At 44.9% G+C, this 15691-nt stretch overlaps 1 protein-coding gene across 2 annotated transcripts in view; it reads right to left on the bottom strand.

Annotated features, from left to right (window-relative positions):
- Positions 1 to 15691, bottom strand: part of LOC141140551 (presenilin-2-like) — a 63918-nt gene that overhangs the window by 4193 nt on the left and 44034 nt on the right. For both annotated transcript variants that reach the window (XM_073627871.1, XM_073627872.1), the window contains exons 7-9: positions 14750 to 14848; positions 6314 to 6370; positions 4678 to 4788 (exon numbers count right to left, since the gene is read on the bottom strand). In XM_073627871.1, the coding sequence (XP_073483972.1) occupies positions 4678 to 4788; positions 6314 to 6370; positions 14750 to 14848 (267 nt within the window). The remainder of the gene's footprint in view (positions 1 to 4677; positions 4789 to 6313; positions 6371 to 14749; positions 14849 to 15691) is intronic.

Below are 15691 nucleotides of genomic sequence, written 5' to 3' on the forward strand. Positions count from 1 at the left end.
TAGCTGTTGCAAACAGTAAATTAAGTAAAAGTGTTATGTGTAACCAAACACATTGCTTTGTAATAATAGACTGAGGCCTCATGCATACTGCAGCTGTCAAACGCCTGTTTTTCAGGCATTTAATTTTTTTTCTGCCCATTAAATGCCCCTCTACATTAGCTTATGTGTCCATGCACACATAGGTGTTTCCAGGCATTTAGGGACAGAAATCAGGAGAACAGCATTTAGGCTGATGAAGCAAGTAAAGGCATCTAAACGCACCTAAACGCTAGCCACGTTTAGTGCTTGAGCATTCATTCATTAGTAATAAATTACTATTCTTGCCAATGAAATGAATGAACGCTCAAACGCTTGATGTGCCTGAATGCATCTAATTGTGCTTAAACGCGTTTGAAAACTGTGGCTTTAGGAGCATTTTTAACGTTGCTTTTTTCCTGTCAGAAGAGCCTTCGGAATAGCACAGAGTGCATGAGACCTTAGAATTGTGCTTTTTCCACAGTGCCTCTATCAACACATCCTAAAGTGGGCGATTGTAGAACTGTTTAACCACTTCCAGCCCAAGCCAATTTTGGCATACCTCTCCTACATGTAAAAATCATAATTTTTTTGCTAGAAAATTATTCAAAACCCCCAAACAGTGCATATATTTTTTAGCAGAGACCCTAGCAAATAAAATGGTGGCTGCTGCAATTTTTTTTTGTCACACGGTATTTGCGCAGCAATTTTTCAAACACAATAAAAAATTAAAAAAAAAATAACTTTCATGAATTAAAAAAAAAAAAAAAACAAAACACAATATTTACACCAAATTTTTTTTGTATAACATGAAAGATGATGTTACACCACGTAAATAGATACCTAACATGTCACGCTTTAAAACTGTGTACACTCGTGGAATGGCGTCAAACTTTGGTACTTAAAAATCTCCATAGGCGACACGTTAAATATTTTGACAGGTTACCAGTTTAGAGTTACAGAGGAGGTCTAGTGCTAGAATTATTGCACTCGCTCTAACATTCGCGGCGATACCTTACATGTGGTTTGAATTCCATTAACATATGCGGGCGTGACCTACATATGCGTGCGCTTCTGCGTGCAAGCACAGGGGTATGAAGGCGCTTTAAAAAAAAAAAAAAAATGTTATTGTGTGTTTATTTCATTTTTATTTTTACATTTTCTCTTAATTTTTTTATTTTTGATCACTTTTATTCCTATTACAAGAAATGGAAACATCCTTGTAATAGAGCAGGGCATGACAGGTCCTCTTTACAGAGAGATCTAGGGGCCTAAAAGTTGATCTCGGGCTTTCCAGCTAAAAAAGGCAGTGTTTACATCTCTCGGCTTTGGAAGTGACATCATGATGTCGCTTTCAGCCTGCAAGGGTCATAGAGCTGGCCGGGGACCTAAACCGCCCCTGAATTCATTCTCCGGCTCCCGATCTCACGGGCGAGCCAGGAGAAGCACCAGAGCGGCTATGATTGCTTTTACATATGTTGGAATTGCCGGCCGATAAAAAAGATATCTGAATGATGTTAATCAGATATCACCACTTAAAGCCCAGGACGTCATATGACATCTTAAACATGTTGCAAGGTAACATGTATATTTAAAGCCCAAACCTTTTTTCTAGTTTTGGATAAGGCAAGAAATGGTTGGATCATTTGTTACCATTTTTGGATCTATATGTTTCATTGGGCAGACCTTTCATTTTCTGTTCCAGAATGAGAAATCTCACCAAAGTAAGGGGAAATACAGTTGTCTCTGGAACAAGCATCCCCATTGGAACTTTTACCCTGACCTATTGTTCTCCTGTAGAATTTTATCTGTCCTTCTGACAATGGTCGCCATGACAGACAGGTTAACAACTTGCCTACCAAGCACCTACACCCCCTTCCTGTCCAAGCCATTTTTCAGCTTTCAGCGCTGTCGCACTTTGAATGACAATTGCACGGTCATGCAACATTGTACCCAAACAAATTTTTTTATCATTTTCTTCACACAAATAGAGCTTTCTTTTGGTGGTATTTAATCACTGCTGGGTTTATTTTTTACAAAAAAAAAAAAAGACCAAAAATTTTGAAAAAGAAATGTTTTTTACTTTTTTCTGTCAGTAAATTTTGTAACTAAGTAATTTTTCACCTTCACTGATGTGTGCTGATGAGGTGGCACTCATAGGCTGAACTGGTGGTCATTGATGAGGTGGCACTTATGAGCACAGATGAGGTGACACTGATGAGGAGGCACTAATATGCCACACTTATGGGCACTGATAGGTGGCACTGATGGGCACTGATAGGCGGCACGGATAGGCGGTACAGATGGGCATTGATGGGTGGCACTGATGGGCATTGATCAGCAGCAGTGATGGGCAGCATTGATTGCCAGCACTGACTGGCTTCACTAATGGGCACTGATTATTAGCACTTGTGGGCAGTAGTGGGCACTGATTGCTGCCACTGGTGGGTACTGTATGCTGGCATTGGTGGGCACGGTTTTGTGACACTGTATTTATTTATTGTAATCAGGGCACTGATGATCAGTGCCCTGATTACATCCCTAGATGTCCCCCTGTGAGGAGATGCCACTGATTAGCTCTCCTCACACTTGGTCAGTGTGAGGCGAGGAGCGCCGATTACTGGACACAGCCAATCACGTGGTTAAAGAGCCACAGACGCGGCTCTTTACAGAGATCGGGGGTCGCTCCATGTCCTAGCAACATGCATGGCTCGCGATCGCCACGCTGCGTGCCCCCACGAGTGTGCAAGAGCGGCTGTTCTTGGACGCCATCATATGACGTCGCCCCAGAACAAGAGCTACACCACCCCGCCGTCATTTGACGGCAGGGCGGGCAGCAAGCAGTTAAAGTGATTGTAAAGTCAAATTTTTTTTTTTTTAAATCCTCTTCTCTGTGGTACCACATAGGAAGCCGCCTCCTATGAGATACCACCTGCAGGCCCATAGACACAGACAGTGCAGCCTGGCCCCACCCCCCCACCACAGGATTTCACTGACAGCAGCAGGAGCCAATTGTTCTCACTGCCTCAGCAAAGCCCTTGAGAGCGAAGAGAGCCTCTACAGATGGGCACGGCGTGGGGTTAATGACTCAAGTATAAGGAGGGATGAAAGGATGATACATTTTTTACTTTAAAGGAGAAGTATAGCCAAAGCTTGTTTGGCTGTACTTCTCCTGTGGATTACAGGAGTACAGTTTGTTCTGCACTCCTGTGACATGTTTTCAGCCAACAGCAGGCTAAAGACTCTAGAATGATCCCAACTTTAATGTCAGAACGCCACCCAGATGCCTGATGGGCATCTGGCTCAACCTCTCAGCGAGCTGCTGACAGCCTGAGCCAGCCGCTCCTGCCCCCCACAGCCCATCACTCCAGTGAAACAGTCACTGACAGTCACCAGCTCTCTGCTCACGGAGCACTGAAAACTGAGCAGTGATCTTTGATCACTCAAATCTCAGTCTTAGAGCCAGTGGGGGACAGGTGCTGCATCCAGGGAATGCATTAAAGGTAAAAATGTTTAGTCTTTAGAGCCACTTTAAAGGTTAATTTCACATGCTATATAGGAAGTATTGAAACATTTAGAATACTTTTGAGCATTTTCTGTAATACAGTAAAACCTTGGTTTGAGAGTAACTTGGTTTGAGAGCGTTTTGCAAGACAAGCAAAATATTTAAATAAATTTTGACTTGATATACAAGCAAAGTCTTGATATACAAGTAGCGTTAAGTCACAACTGAGTATAAAAGAGAAGAGAGGGACCTCTAAGTGTAGCAATACAGTTACATTTAATGAAAGTACAACATTTAGAAACTCACATGGTTAATGATTAAAATAGGCACATCTAGGTATGCAGGCTTCTGGGGTAAAGCTGTCCACACAGACCATCCTCCTCACCGCCATTGATGTTGTCCCTCCCATGTCACGCTCCACAAGTGGTTCAAGCCTCGCTTTCAGATCGCTCTACTACAGGGTAATCTTCCTGGTCACGATTGCAAACTGACAGCGATGAGAAGGATGGTCTGTGTGGATAGCTTTACCCTGGATGCCTGCATACTTAGATGTGCCTTTTTTAATCATCAACGATGTGAGTTGCTAAATGTTGCACCTTCATTAAATGTAACCATATTGCTACACTTAGAGGCGCCTCTCTTCTCTTTTATACTCTGTAGCTCCTGCTGGATTTTGCTTCTAATCCCCTTGTGCAGGCTTCAATTTGTGGATGAACATTTTATGGTTACACAACCTTTCGCATTGCTATAATCTTTTTATATGTACTATAAACCGAAGGACCTATGAATAAATGGTTGTGGAACGAATCATTTGAGCTTCCATTATTTCTTATGGGGAAATTTGCTTTGATATACAAGTGCTTTGGATTACAAGCATGCTTCCGGAACGAATCATGCTCGTAATCCAGGGTTTTACCATATTTGAAAATGCAAGCTAAAACCAAGACTTTTATTAACAATTTGGCTAGAGTAAAATCCTGGCTTGCTTGTGAGGGCTGCCTGTGCCTCCCCCCAGGGAGATTAAATTGGTTCTAAAAGGTCCTCTCCTATAATCATTCTTTTTTAGGACTTCAATTTGCAATTTCTTTTAAACATGTAAATAATAAAGAAAATACTACAGGTGAAGACTTCCTCGCTGGCACATTCATGCCACTTACTCTCCTCATCGTCATCAGAAGATGCAGATCGATGGGTAGATGTTTGAATTTGGGTCTCACTAGTTTCTTCTTCTGCTTGTATCATATGGTTCACATTTAGTGGTCTTTCCTCTATTAAGATGACAGGAAGAAAATTAGGTACAGCTTATGTTGAACTTTCATTTTACTTAATTGTACTATTTCCAAAATGATGGTGATTATTTTTGATTCAAATAAATATACAGTGTCTCCATAAAACTAAGTTACAGCAGAATGCCAGGCATATAATTCTATGTGTGGCTGCATAGATCCCTTACTTTAATCTGGAGCCTGTTCTTGCTGTATGTATTGTACCCTAATCAGCGGATAATGGATAAAGCATGCATAGCAGATAAAACCTCCACTGTCAGAAGCAGGGCAGAAACAGTGCCAACAGCAAAAGCTTTATACGCTCTGCCCCATCAACCAGTTGTATAAGTTGTTAATTTTATTATGTATTATGGGCTCATGTTGCTTTTCAAAGAATGAAAGCTCTCTGCACTGTTCCACTTAAGTTTCTGCTCACTGCTGATAGTGGAGGTTTCTTTTGCTCTGCCCCAATCTGATCACCTATCAGCAGAGTAACAGAACTAGCATACACTGCACGAATCAAGCATCAGCAATGCTCGTATATCTATATATTCACATATACTCACACATACACATATGGGGTGTCCTGCAACCCCCTTCTCTAGTTAGCACTTTGAAGAGGTGTTTTCAAAGATCTGTGATGGCATTACAGGGGTTTCCTTAAAGTTTATAAAACTTTAGGTCCTGCTGAAAATTCTCTGAATTCGAAAAGTGGAGGGAGCTGTACTTTCAAATTAATGTAGTTTGAAGTTCAACTTTAATAATAATAATTAAAATAAAATGCTATGATCAAACTGCATTGGTAATTTTCTCTTAGACACTTGAACAAATGATTCGACAACAAATGAACAAATTAATTTATTTTTAAAATTCACTGCAACAGCCACTGAGAAATCACTATCTGATTCCTGTAAATACAGGGCTCATTGTCCCTGCCCTCTCCAGCCCTGGTCTACTGGTCCTGTAACAGCCCCTGGGAGTCCCTGGTAATTTAAAGGCAAGGTTCACCTTTAAAAAAAAAAAACAAAAAAAACAAAAAAAAAAAAATGCATACATTTTTGCAGGAAAAAAAAATGTGCATTATTTTTTTTTTCACAGGAGCCTGCAGAGCATTGTTGCATCCGCGATATGTGGATCGCAGGTGCAATGTCAGGCTGTAGGCAGTGTGAACGGACTACAAGTGTGTTGATCAGCACACTCGCAATCCATTGAAACTACAAGTCCGTCTATCACGGTAGCAGACAAGACTTATCGCACATTCATTAACAGATTTCAATGAATGAATGACGTGGCTGTGCCGCCTAGCTGTTTTCAAATGTGAGAGCAGGTGCGGGGAGAGGATCCCTCGCCTGCTGTCACAGGGATGGGTGCTCTGGCGGTGGATGAATAGGAGAATATTACACTCTAAATACGGGTGTAACATTCTCCTAAAGGTAAACGTAGCCTTTCAGTTCCTAGTGAGAACACATGAATGTCAATGACTAAACAGGACTCAAACATTTAATGAAGATAATTCTTTTACATTTACCTGCATGCTGATCCGAGTCATCAGAATCTGCCATTCCCACTGTCCATACCATGGCGGCTTTTAAAACAAATACAAAGTTAGAATAACATAGTTCACTTGTTGAACTCAGGAGAAATAGGAAGCCTTTATAAGGTAAAAAAGTATCAATGTGCCTAAAGTTGAGCTTTTTTTTTTTTTTTTTTTTTTTTTTTAACAGACAAGTTTTTATTTGTCTCCATAAGAAGTTAGAGGTACAATACAACAGTGCATCGTACATTTTTAAAACTCAAACAATAAACTGTGTACAATCAAACTCTCAATTATATCCGTTACATAGATTTAGATTCAAGTCGGTATACAGCATAGCTACATAGAGAAACACGTGTCTTCTTAACAGGTACTTTATAGAAAAGCTGATTATTAATCAAGCATTGTCAGTATCTGGCACTCAGGGGATAGGTAGGGTTGTGGGGGAGGGAAGGAGGGGGGGGGGGGAGGAGACCCGAATACCCACAGATGGAACCATCAACCAAGTCGGGTTTAAGAGCATGAAGGTATGGGTATGGGGAGGGGAAGAAGCAGGAGGGAAGAGAGGAGAGGAGAGGGCAGGGGGGTGAGGAAGGAAGGGGGGGGAAATATCAACGCCAGTGAGTACTTTCTCTTGAACAGTGATCTAGGCCTTTGCCCATCTACCCCAGATCTTGTCAAATTTTTTGGGGCATTTTCGACTCATGTAGTTTATATATGGGAAGGTCGGAGTCAATGAGAGCCTTCCATTGGGAGACCCTGGAGGGGGTCTGGTTTCTTCCAGTTTAGGATAACTTTCCTGGCATAGAAAGTAGTATAAAACACAAACAATTGTCTGTGTGTACCCGGTGCCACTCTGTCACAAACGCCCAGGAGTAGGGCCAGCGGATCCAGCCCCAGCGAGAGACCTTCAATTGAGTTAATTTCCTGTACCACTCCCTCCCAGAAATGTTGTATAACCGGGCATTCCTATACCACATGGATAAACGATCCCAGTGCCGTGGTGCACTAGGGGCACCTGTCTGATTGTGTGGGATGAATTCTCAAGAGCCTTTGGTGGGTATAATATGCCCTATGTATGAATTTAAGCTGGATAAACCTATCCTTAGCTGATATCATTAGGGGTATATACTGTTGAATCCCTTCCTCCCAGTCATCGTCCATCATGGCTGGGAAGTCTGCCTTCCATCTTTGGAAAAGTTTAGTTCCACCACTAGACCCCCCAGAGGAGATCTGTAAGTACAGAGAGGAAAGGATGCGGTCTGCACTTTTGGATATTAGGAACTTCTCAACCCCATGCGATTCAAGGGAAACTCCATCGGGGAACTGTGCCTGTACCGCATGTCTCAGCTGGAGATAGCGGAAGAACATCTGGGATGGAAGCTGGAACTCGTCCCTCAGGGAGTCAAAGGTGAGGAGTGTGCCGCTTGGCATTATGTGTTGGATAATTTAAATACCATATCTCTCCCACAGGGCAGGGTTAGGGACTGAGTTTAGGTCTTTCAATCTTGTATTCCCCCACAGTGGCGTATACGGTGAAATGGTGGCGGGTGTGCTTAAAGCGGGGTTCCACCCAAATTTTGAACAATATCTGTATGTATTCTCTTCCTTGCCTAGATGCTGACATGCCGTTTAAAAAAATTTAAATCGCCATAATTACCTTTTATTTTTCTATTCTTCTTTGCACTTCCTGGTTATCCTCCCGTGGGAGTAGGCGTGTTTCTAGCCTCTCCCAGACTCCTGGGAGCTAGTCTCAGGCTTCCCAGGATGCCACTGAGCATGTGCGGGAACGAGTGGTGAATGATGGGAGCACAGCATTCACCACATCCAGGAAATAAATGCTTGTGGGCTTCAAATGCCCACAATGAAGATGGAAACCGCCTGCAGTGAATAATATAAGTTATTCTTTCCGACGAAATCTGACACAGGCGGACATATTACACACAATATGTCAGTATGTAATGCTGAGAAGAAAAGTTTTTTTTTTTTTTTTTTGAGTTCATTCACAAAAACGATAGATAGGTGGACTGCCGCTTTAACTTAGCCGTAACCTGCGACCACACTTGAACCGTAGTTCACATGGGGGTAGTAACATCTGGATGTGCTTTAGGTCCTCGAAAAATATTTCCGCTTCTAAATTCACAGAGGGGTTGGAGCGGGATTGGGTAAACCCCCACTTCACTGTCACCAATACCGCCGCCCAATAGTATTGTTTCAGACATGGTAGTGCAAGTCCCCCAAGAGAGAAGGGTAATTGGAGGGTAGTTTGTGCAATTCTAGGGGCAGCACCCGCCCATATAAAGGCATTTATCGTCTGGTCCACTTTACTAAAAAAGGAGTTAGGAACAGGGAATGGCGTGTTTCGGAAAACATTTAAGAACTTGGGGAGAAACGTCATTTTAAGAAGGTTGACCCTACCTACCGGGGTCAGGGGCAGGGATTTCCAGGTTTGGCATTTAGTAATAAGGCTTTGGAGCACCGGGTAGACATTATCCACCAGGTATAGCTTGGGATCTCTCTGGACCTCTATACCCAGGTAGCGAAATTTAGTGGTACACTTCAGGGGTATCTGGGTTGATAAGGTGGGGGTCGATTGGGAGACAGGGGAAAGTATAGATTTATCCCAATTGATTTGTATTCCAGAGAAAAAGCCAAATTCGTCAATAAGTCTAAGGGCCTCCGTGAGGGACGAGGACGTGTCAGGTAAGTACAGGAGAGTGTCGTTGGCGTAAAGGGATATTTTGTCAGTTAGTGGGCCGATCCGCAGTCCACCTACCGCGGAAGAGGCCTGCAGGAGGTTGGCCAGGGGTTCCACGGCCAGAGCGAACAGTCCTGGGGAGAAGGGGCACCCCTGCCTCATACCTCTTCCAAGGGTAAAACCATCAGAGAGGAGACCATTTGTGCGCACCCTGGCCGTGGGCCCCCTATAGGGTAATTTTATCCAGGAGATAAATTTGGGCCCAATATTGAATCGTTCTAGGACCTGCCAGAGGAATTCCCATTCGATTGAGTCGAACGCTTTTTCTGCGTCTAATGAAGCAACGACTCCTTGTGAACCCTCCTTAGACGCCAGGGAGATGTGTGTATAAACGACGTATATTAATAATATCGGTGCCCTTACCTGGCATAAAGCCCATTTGATCACCCTGAACTAGAGTCAAAATGACTGAGTTGAGCCTATTTGCAGGGATTTTTGTAACAATTTTGGCGTCGACATTGAGTAGTGAGATTGGGCGGTAGGACGAGCAGAGGTCAGGGTCTTTATTGGGTTTGGGTATCATGACGATCACCGCCTCGGACATCGTGGGTGGAGGATCCCCCTTCTCCAGCATGGACAGCAATAGGGCATGAAATCTCGGGATGACCAGCTCAGCATGAGTTTTATAAAATTCAGCCAGTATCCCATCTGGGCCCGGGGTCTTAGCCGTCTGAAGAGAGGCCACAGCCCTATAACTCTTAAAGAGGTTCAGGTGGCTATCAAGGGAGGCACGATCCGAATTAGAGCGCACCGGGAAAGCCAAGCGGTCCAAAAATAATCCTAGTGTTTCAGGGGTAAATGCAGCTCTGGAGGTGTAGAGGGTCTTATAGTAGCCTGTAAATCTAGCGTTAATTTGTTGAGGGTCAGAAAGCAGGTCATCCTCCTCCCCCCTGATGTTGGCTATATGGGATATTGAGGCTCTCTCCCTGGCCAACCATGCCAATAGTCTACCTGTTCTCTCTCCCTGCTCAAATATGCGCTGTGTTTGGCTCAGGCTCCTGCAAGTTTCAGTCCTCAGCAACGAGATCTCTCTGTAAGTAGACTGCAAGGTAGCATAAGTTGCCATATCTCTGCCCTGCACGTAGGCACTCTCCAACTTTGAGGCCCTCAATTCCGCAGCCTCCAGTGCCAGCCTGGAGTCCTTTCTAGCCTTTGCAATAAGTCCCTGGTATTGTACACTGGTATACGCCTTATATGCGTCCCACAGCATAGGCGGTTCAGCAGTATCTTTGTTAATTTCCCAGAAGGCTCCCAGCTCCACCGCCACCCCAGGGGCCACGCGTTCGTCAGTCACCCAATACTCTGATAGTCTCCACAGGGCAGGGCCAGAGGGGGAGCCCATATTGAGCCTCAGCAACATCGGTGCGTGGTCCGAGATGCCCCGGGGCAAGATTTCCACCCCCAGCGTGCGGGAGAGCAGCGAGCCATCCGCTAGCATTAAATCTATCCTGGAAAAAGAGGCATATGTGGCAGAGTGGCACGTATACTGTTTGAGAGCCGGGTATTTCCACCGCCATACATCTTTCAACCCATATATATCCATCCATTGTGACAGGGGAGAATCGCGGGCCACACCTGCATTAAATCTATCTAGAGATGGGTCAGGGGTCATATTGAAGTCTCCCGCCAGCAAAACTGCAGCACCTGGGTAGAGTGCCAGTATTGGAGTCAATTTGTGCAATAATGCCATGGTGGCCGGTGGGGGCTCATAGAGGCCCACAATGAGCATCTCCAGCCTGTCACATGTGGCATGGAGGACAACATATCTACCTTCCTGATCTAGGTGGAGATCCAGGACAAACTGAAGGGACTTGTGGACCAGGACACTGACCCCCCTGGAGAAGGTGGAGTACGTGGAATGGTAATAGGAACCTACCCAGGGTTTCCGGAGGGCCAGCGTCCTGCTCCCCATCAAACGTGTCTCCTGGAGTATACATATGTGTGGGGAGTATTTCTTTATATATGTAAAGACTAGCGACCATTTAATCTTTGAGTTCAAACCACGAACATTCCAAGATAAAATGGTAAGCGGAACCATCACGTGTATTCAAAACATATCCAGGAATCACGGGTTAACACTAAACAGACACACAGAGCTTTTGGTAGGGATAATGCCTGTTTCAGGAGCTCCCCCACCACCTAGTGGCAAGACAGCATCATTACGCCATTGTACCCGACAGATCATAAGAAAACAGACAAAAGGAAAATAATAAAAGTTTGAGCCAGAGAGAAGAAATGTACACCTTAAATCCCCCCCCCCCCCTCCCGACAGCACCCCCCAAACTTCGGTGTCTCCCCTTCCCCAAACATGAACCCTTGATAACTATCATGGGGGCGCGCAAAAAACGGAGCACCATGAGAACAGTAGTCCTAGCACATAGAGTCAAACTGGCCCTATTATCAGGATAAGCGGGCCCTGCAGCTTTGACGGTTCTCCCGATCACGATCGGGGGCACATTCTTCAACTGAACAAGTTTTGTAACAAGAACACGAACACGAGGGGGACAAAGTTCCTCTCAACAAGCTGGCAAAGAGATTGGGTTCCTCTGCAGTGTCTGCTAATCTAACTACTGGATCATCAACATGCATGGAGCAGCTTAGCAGGCAATTCTCTTTTATTCAAAAGGGGCAGTTTACCTTATATGTAGAGGAATACCTCTAAATTTTCAGGGAATCCAGCAAAGAACGTGAGGAGAGAGAAAAAAAGAATATAACAACCCCAGTTAGGGGTTTCTTGCAGGCATCTTCAACCTCTGGGCAGGGTATCCAGCCAGTGTGATGCATCCTCCGGTGAGGTGAAAAACCACACCGTCTCGCCATCTTGGACTCGGAGCCTGGCTGGGAACAACATACTGTATTTGATATGTCTGTTCCGGAGGTTCAGCTTGACCTGGTCAAAGGATCGCCGGAGTTTCTGGGTGTCGATCGAGTAATCTGGAAAGATCATCAGGCTTGCTCCCTCGTAGTTTAGGACATCCATCTTCCTAGCCTCGCGGAGGACCTGGTCACGATCTCTAAAAATCAATAGGCGCAGGATGAACGTACGTGGAGGAGCTCCCGGGACAGCAGGCATCCTGCGTGCCCTCAAAGAATGGTGAGAACTGTGCACGTGGCAGGAGAGTGTGTAGGAGACGTTCTGTGAAGGTCTGGGGCTCTGATAGCTCCACCCCCTCCGGCAAACCTACGATGCGAAGATGATTCCTCCGATTTCAGAATCTTCAGCCCTGCTTTCCAGCAGTTTAACCCTAGTCTGCAGGGTGCGGAGGGAGGCTGAGTGATCTCGCAGCGTATCCTCTGAGTCTCCCATGCGTCTCTCAGCTTCGGTCAGCCTGGCGCGGAACGAATCCATAACCCGTCGGATGAGGCTGATGTCGAGCTGGACGGATTCGATTTTCCCTGTCAGGGTGGTTTGACAGGTCGTTATCGCCTGCATAAGAGCTGCAAAGTTCGATTGCTCCGTGAGAGCAGGGTCGGTGTCGTCCGCTTGGGAAGCCATGTGTGCCAGAGAGTTAGAAGCTGGAGCAGGGCCCGAGCCAGGCTGGGTCTTCACTCGTCCTGCTGCGGTAGATTTGCGGGTGGCTGGGGTACCTTTGCCTCTGGTCATCCCAGACCAGGTCTCACCCCCGTCAGGATCAGCAGGTTTTATGGCTTAGTCTGCAGGGTAAAAGACGTTTTTGTCAAGCAGGCCGCAGGAGCTCAGTCCATGTGCGTCTTCTCAGATGGCCAACTTGGACATGCCCACTAAAGTTGAGCTTTATTACACCAGCTAAGTGAGCATAAATAAAATTAAATACCAGTGTATACATTCATGTATAAATACGCTTCTCTGCCTCTCCACTAAAATGCTTATGGATTGTGAAGAAAATCCCTTCTTTATTTCTTGCATTCTTGCTGGTTAGCTCCTTCTCTGCCAAAAGCCGATTTGTGGGCATTACTATTGTTGAGCTCAGTTGCCATCTCCCCCTGTTTAGTGAGCATGCCTGTCAGGAGCACTTGTATGCTTCATTCCAGCTATATTGAGGCGTACTCACAGCAGAGCTGTGCCTGTGCTCTAACTTCATGCACCCAGTACCCTTATTCCACCCCCTCTTTGTAGTTTGATAGGCTCAGACAGATCCACCACTTGGTGATCCAGCTTCATTGGTTGCTAGGATACAGGTGGTCGGACTGCACAGCATCATGCATTTCAAGGTGCGGGCAGCTTAACTGCATGGCATCATTAATTGTCATGGTGCTGGTGGCCAGGCCACCTATATCGGAAGAAATGGATTGCATGGGTTTAGGAGTAGAGACACAGCTCTGTGAGCATGCCTGTCTTTGATGTGTTGAGAAGCGCCTTTTTCTGGCCCTTGAGGCATTAGTCCTGCCACTGACAACAATGGCGCAAAATTATTTCCACTGACACCAAAAAATGGTGTACTATTCCTTCCACTGACACCAACAATGGGTAATAATTCCTTCCGCTGACAACAAAAATGGGGCACTATTTCTCCCAATGATACCAACTATTTCTCTCCCTAATACCAAAGATCATGCATTGTTTTCTCCCACTGGGCCCAGTCCAGCCCCCCTAGAAGTCTGAAGGACAGTAAACTAGCTCTTTCTTTAGAAAGTTTAGAGACTCCTGTCCGAGAACAGTGGTTCTCAACCACCGGGTCAATTTTTAAATCAACACTAAGTTTTAGTTATATAGATATATGTTATATACATTTGTTTCATCAAAAACCTAAGTAGGCTTGGCTGCGGCTGGAAATATATATTTTTTGTGCAATATACCTTCCATTAGGTGTCATGATTCTGCAGTAATGTTTCATGCCCTGACTGTCTGCTTACCTCTCTGGTCTGTGTATCACCTTTAGGGACTGTGTTCTCACACCTGTGTGTTTAAGTAATCTTCTCTCAGCATGGCTCCACCCCAGCCTCTAACAGAAAACACTATTTAACCCTGTGCACTGCAAGCCAGCCTTGCCTGAGCAAAAATTGTGTGAAGGCTTTCCTGAGTTATTCTTGCCATGTGCTCTACGTTTGATTCCCATGTACTGACTTTGGCTTGTTCTCCTGGCCATCCCTGTCTGCTTGTTGCCCCGACCTTCAGCCCATTCTTCTGACCATCCCTGCCTGCTTGTTGCCTCGACCTTTGGAGACCCTGGGGGTCGCATCCTGGAGTCAACTGCAGCCAAGTCCATCCTCACCATCAGAGGCCCTATTGAAAACCTGCTGGCTCTTAGACTCCACGCCCTGGGGAATCTTATGCTGTAGCTCCCTGTCCAGGACTGTGGCTGCGACCCTGTGTAGCTGCTTCTCAGAACCATCGACCCTCAGCAGTCAGTCATTGGGTCCACAACCTCCGCGGTGAGCTCCTAGTTACTTGGTCCCGTAGGTGACCTGACATTAGGCCCATTAAGAAAGTTATTACATTTGCCTTTTGCAGTCCACAAAAAGAGGAAAGCTAGGCAGAGACCAGAGATGCACAGTATTTTTACTTACAGATCAGAACTTAGCAAGGAATATATCCCATAAGTGTACACATCGAAGTGTTTAACGGACACAGGTGTATCTTAAAGGAAACACTCATTGACTGGCCAGGGCCATACAACTTGCCTCCTACATTTAAATAATTTCAAAGTGACATCCTTTCTATGGCAGAATGGTGAAATTGACTGTATACTTACAGGAATATATTAATGCTGGAAATATAGGCTCATTTCTTTCCTGGGCAGTTTCCACCAGCATTCTAAGAGGGCCTTTTGGACATAATACAGCTAACAAATCTGTCAGCAAAGACACAATACAGACAACAATTTAGAGAGAAGCTGGTATAACTTCAGTTGCAACAGCTAAAATGGTATTAAACCCAAAACCAGTAATTTAAAATATTGCAGCTTACCAATCCTGAAATGTGGTAGCACAAATGATAAATAGATAAATAGTGAGATCTTACTCCCATATGACTGATAAAAGGGCCAGGAATCTAAGGGATATTTTGGTTAGAAATGAATTTCAGGAGTCAGACCAAATGATGAAGGAAGGCAATTAGACCAAAGAGTAGTATGTATAATTGTGGAGAATGTGATATTTGGCAATTCGTTGAACAGGGGCATGAATTTCATTCTGTAGATGGAGACAGCTCATTTTTTTTACTGTGTAACAATTAGAGCCGGTTCACACGGGGGCGACTTGTCAGGCGACCTAGCCGCCTGACAAGTCGCCTCCCGTTCTGTACAATGGAACCGTTCTAATCGGAGCGACGCAAGTCGCTCCGACTTAGAAGAAAGGTTCCTGTACTACTTTGGGGGCGACTTGCATAGACTTCTATACAGAAGTCGTCTTGCAAGTCGCCCCGGCAGTCGTGTGCAGGTCGCCTCGGTGAGGCGACCTGCAAGTCGTGCCGCGTCTAGTGTGAACCGGCACTTAGGGTTATATATAAAATTGACTGCCCATGTGGTCTATCATACATAGGAAAAACAAAAAGATAGTTAAAGGTCTGTGTTAAGGGAGCATTCGAGAAATTATCGCCATAACCTCCTTGGTGGGTCACCTAAGGAGTTAAAAGTGAAGGAGATATATTTGATTAAAAAAAGTCCTGGAAGGGGAGATTTAGCTTTTTTTTTTTT

This window comes from Aquarana catesbeiana, linkage group LG04, assembly GCF_042186555.1.
Source record: "Aquarana catesbeiana isolate 2022-GZ linkage group LG04, ASM4218655v1, whole genome shotgun sequence".
Lineage (NCBI taxonomy): Eukaryota > Metazoa > Chordata > Amphibia > Anura > Ranidae > Aquarana > Aquarana catesbeiana.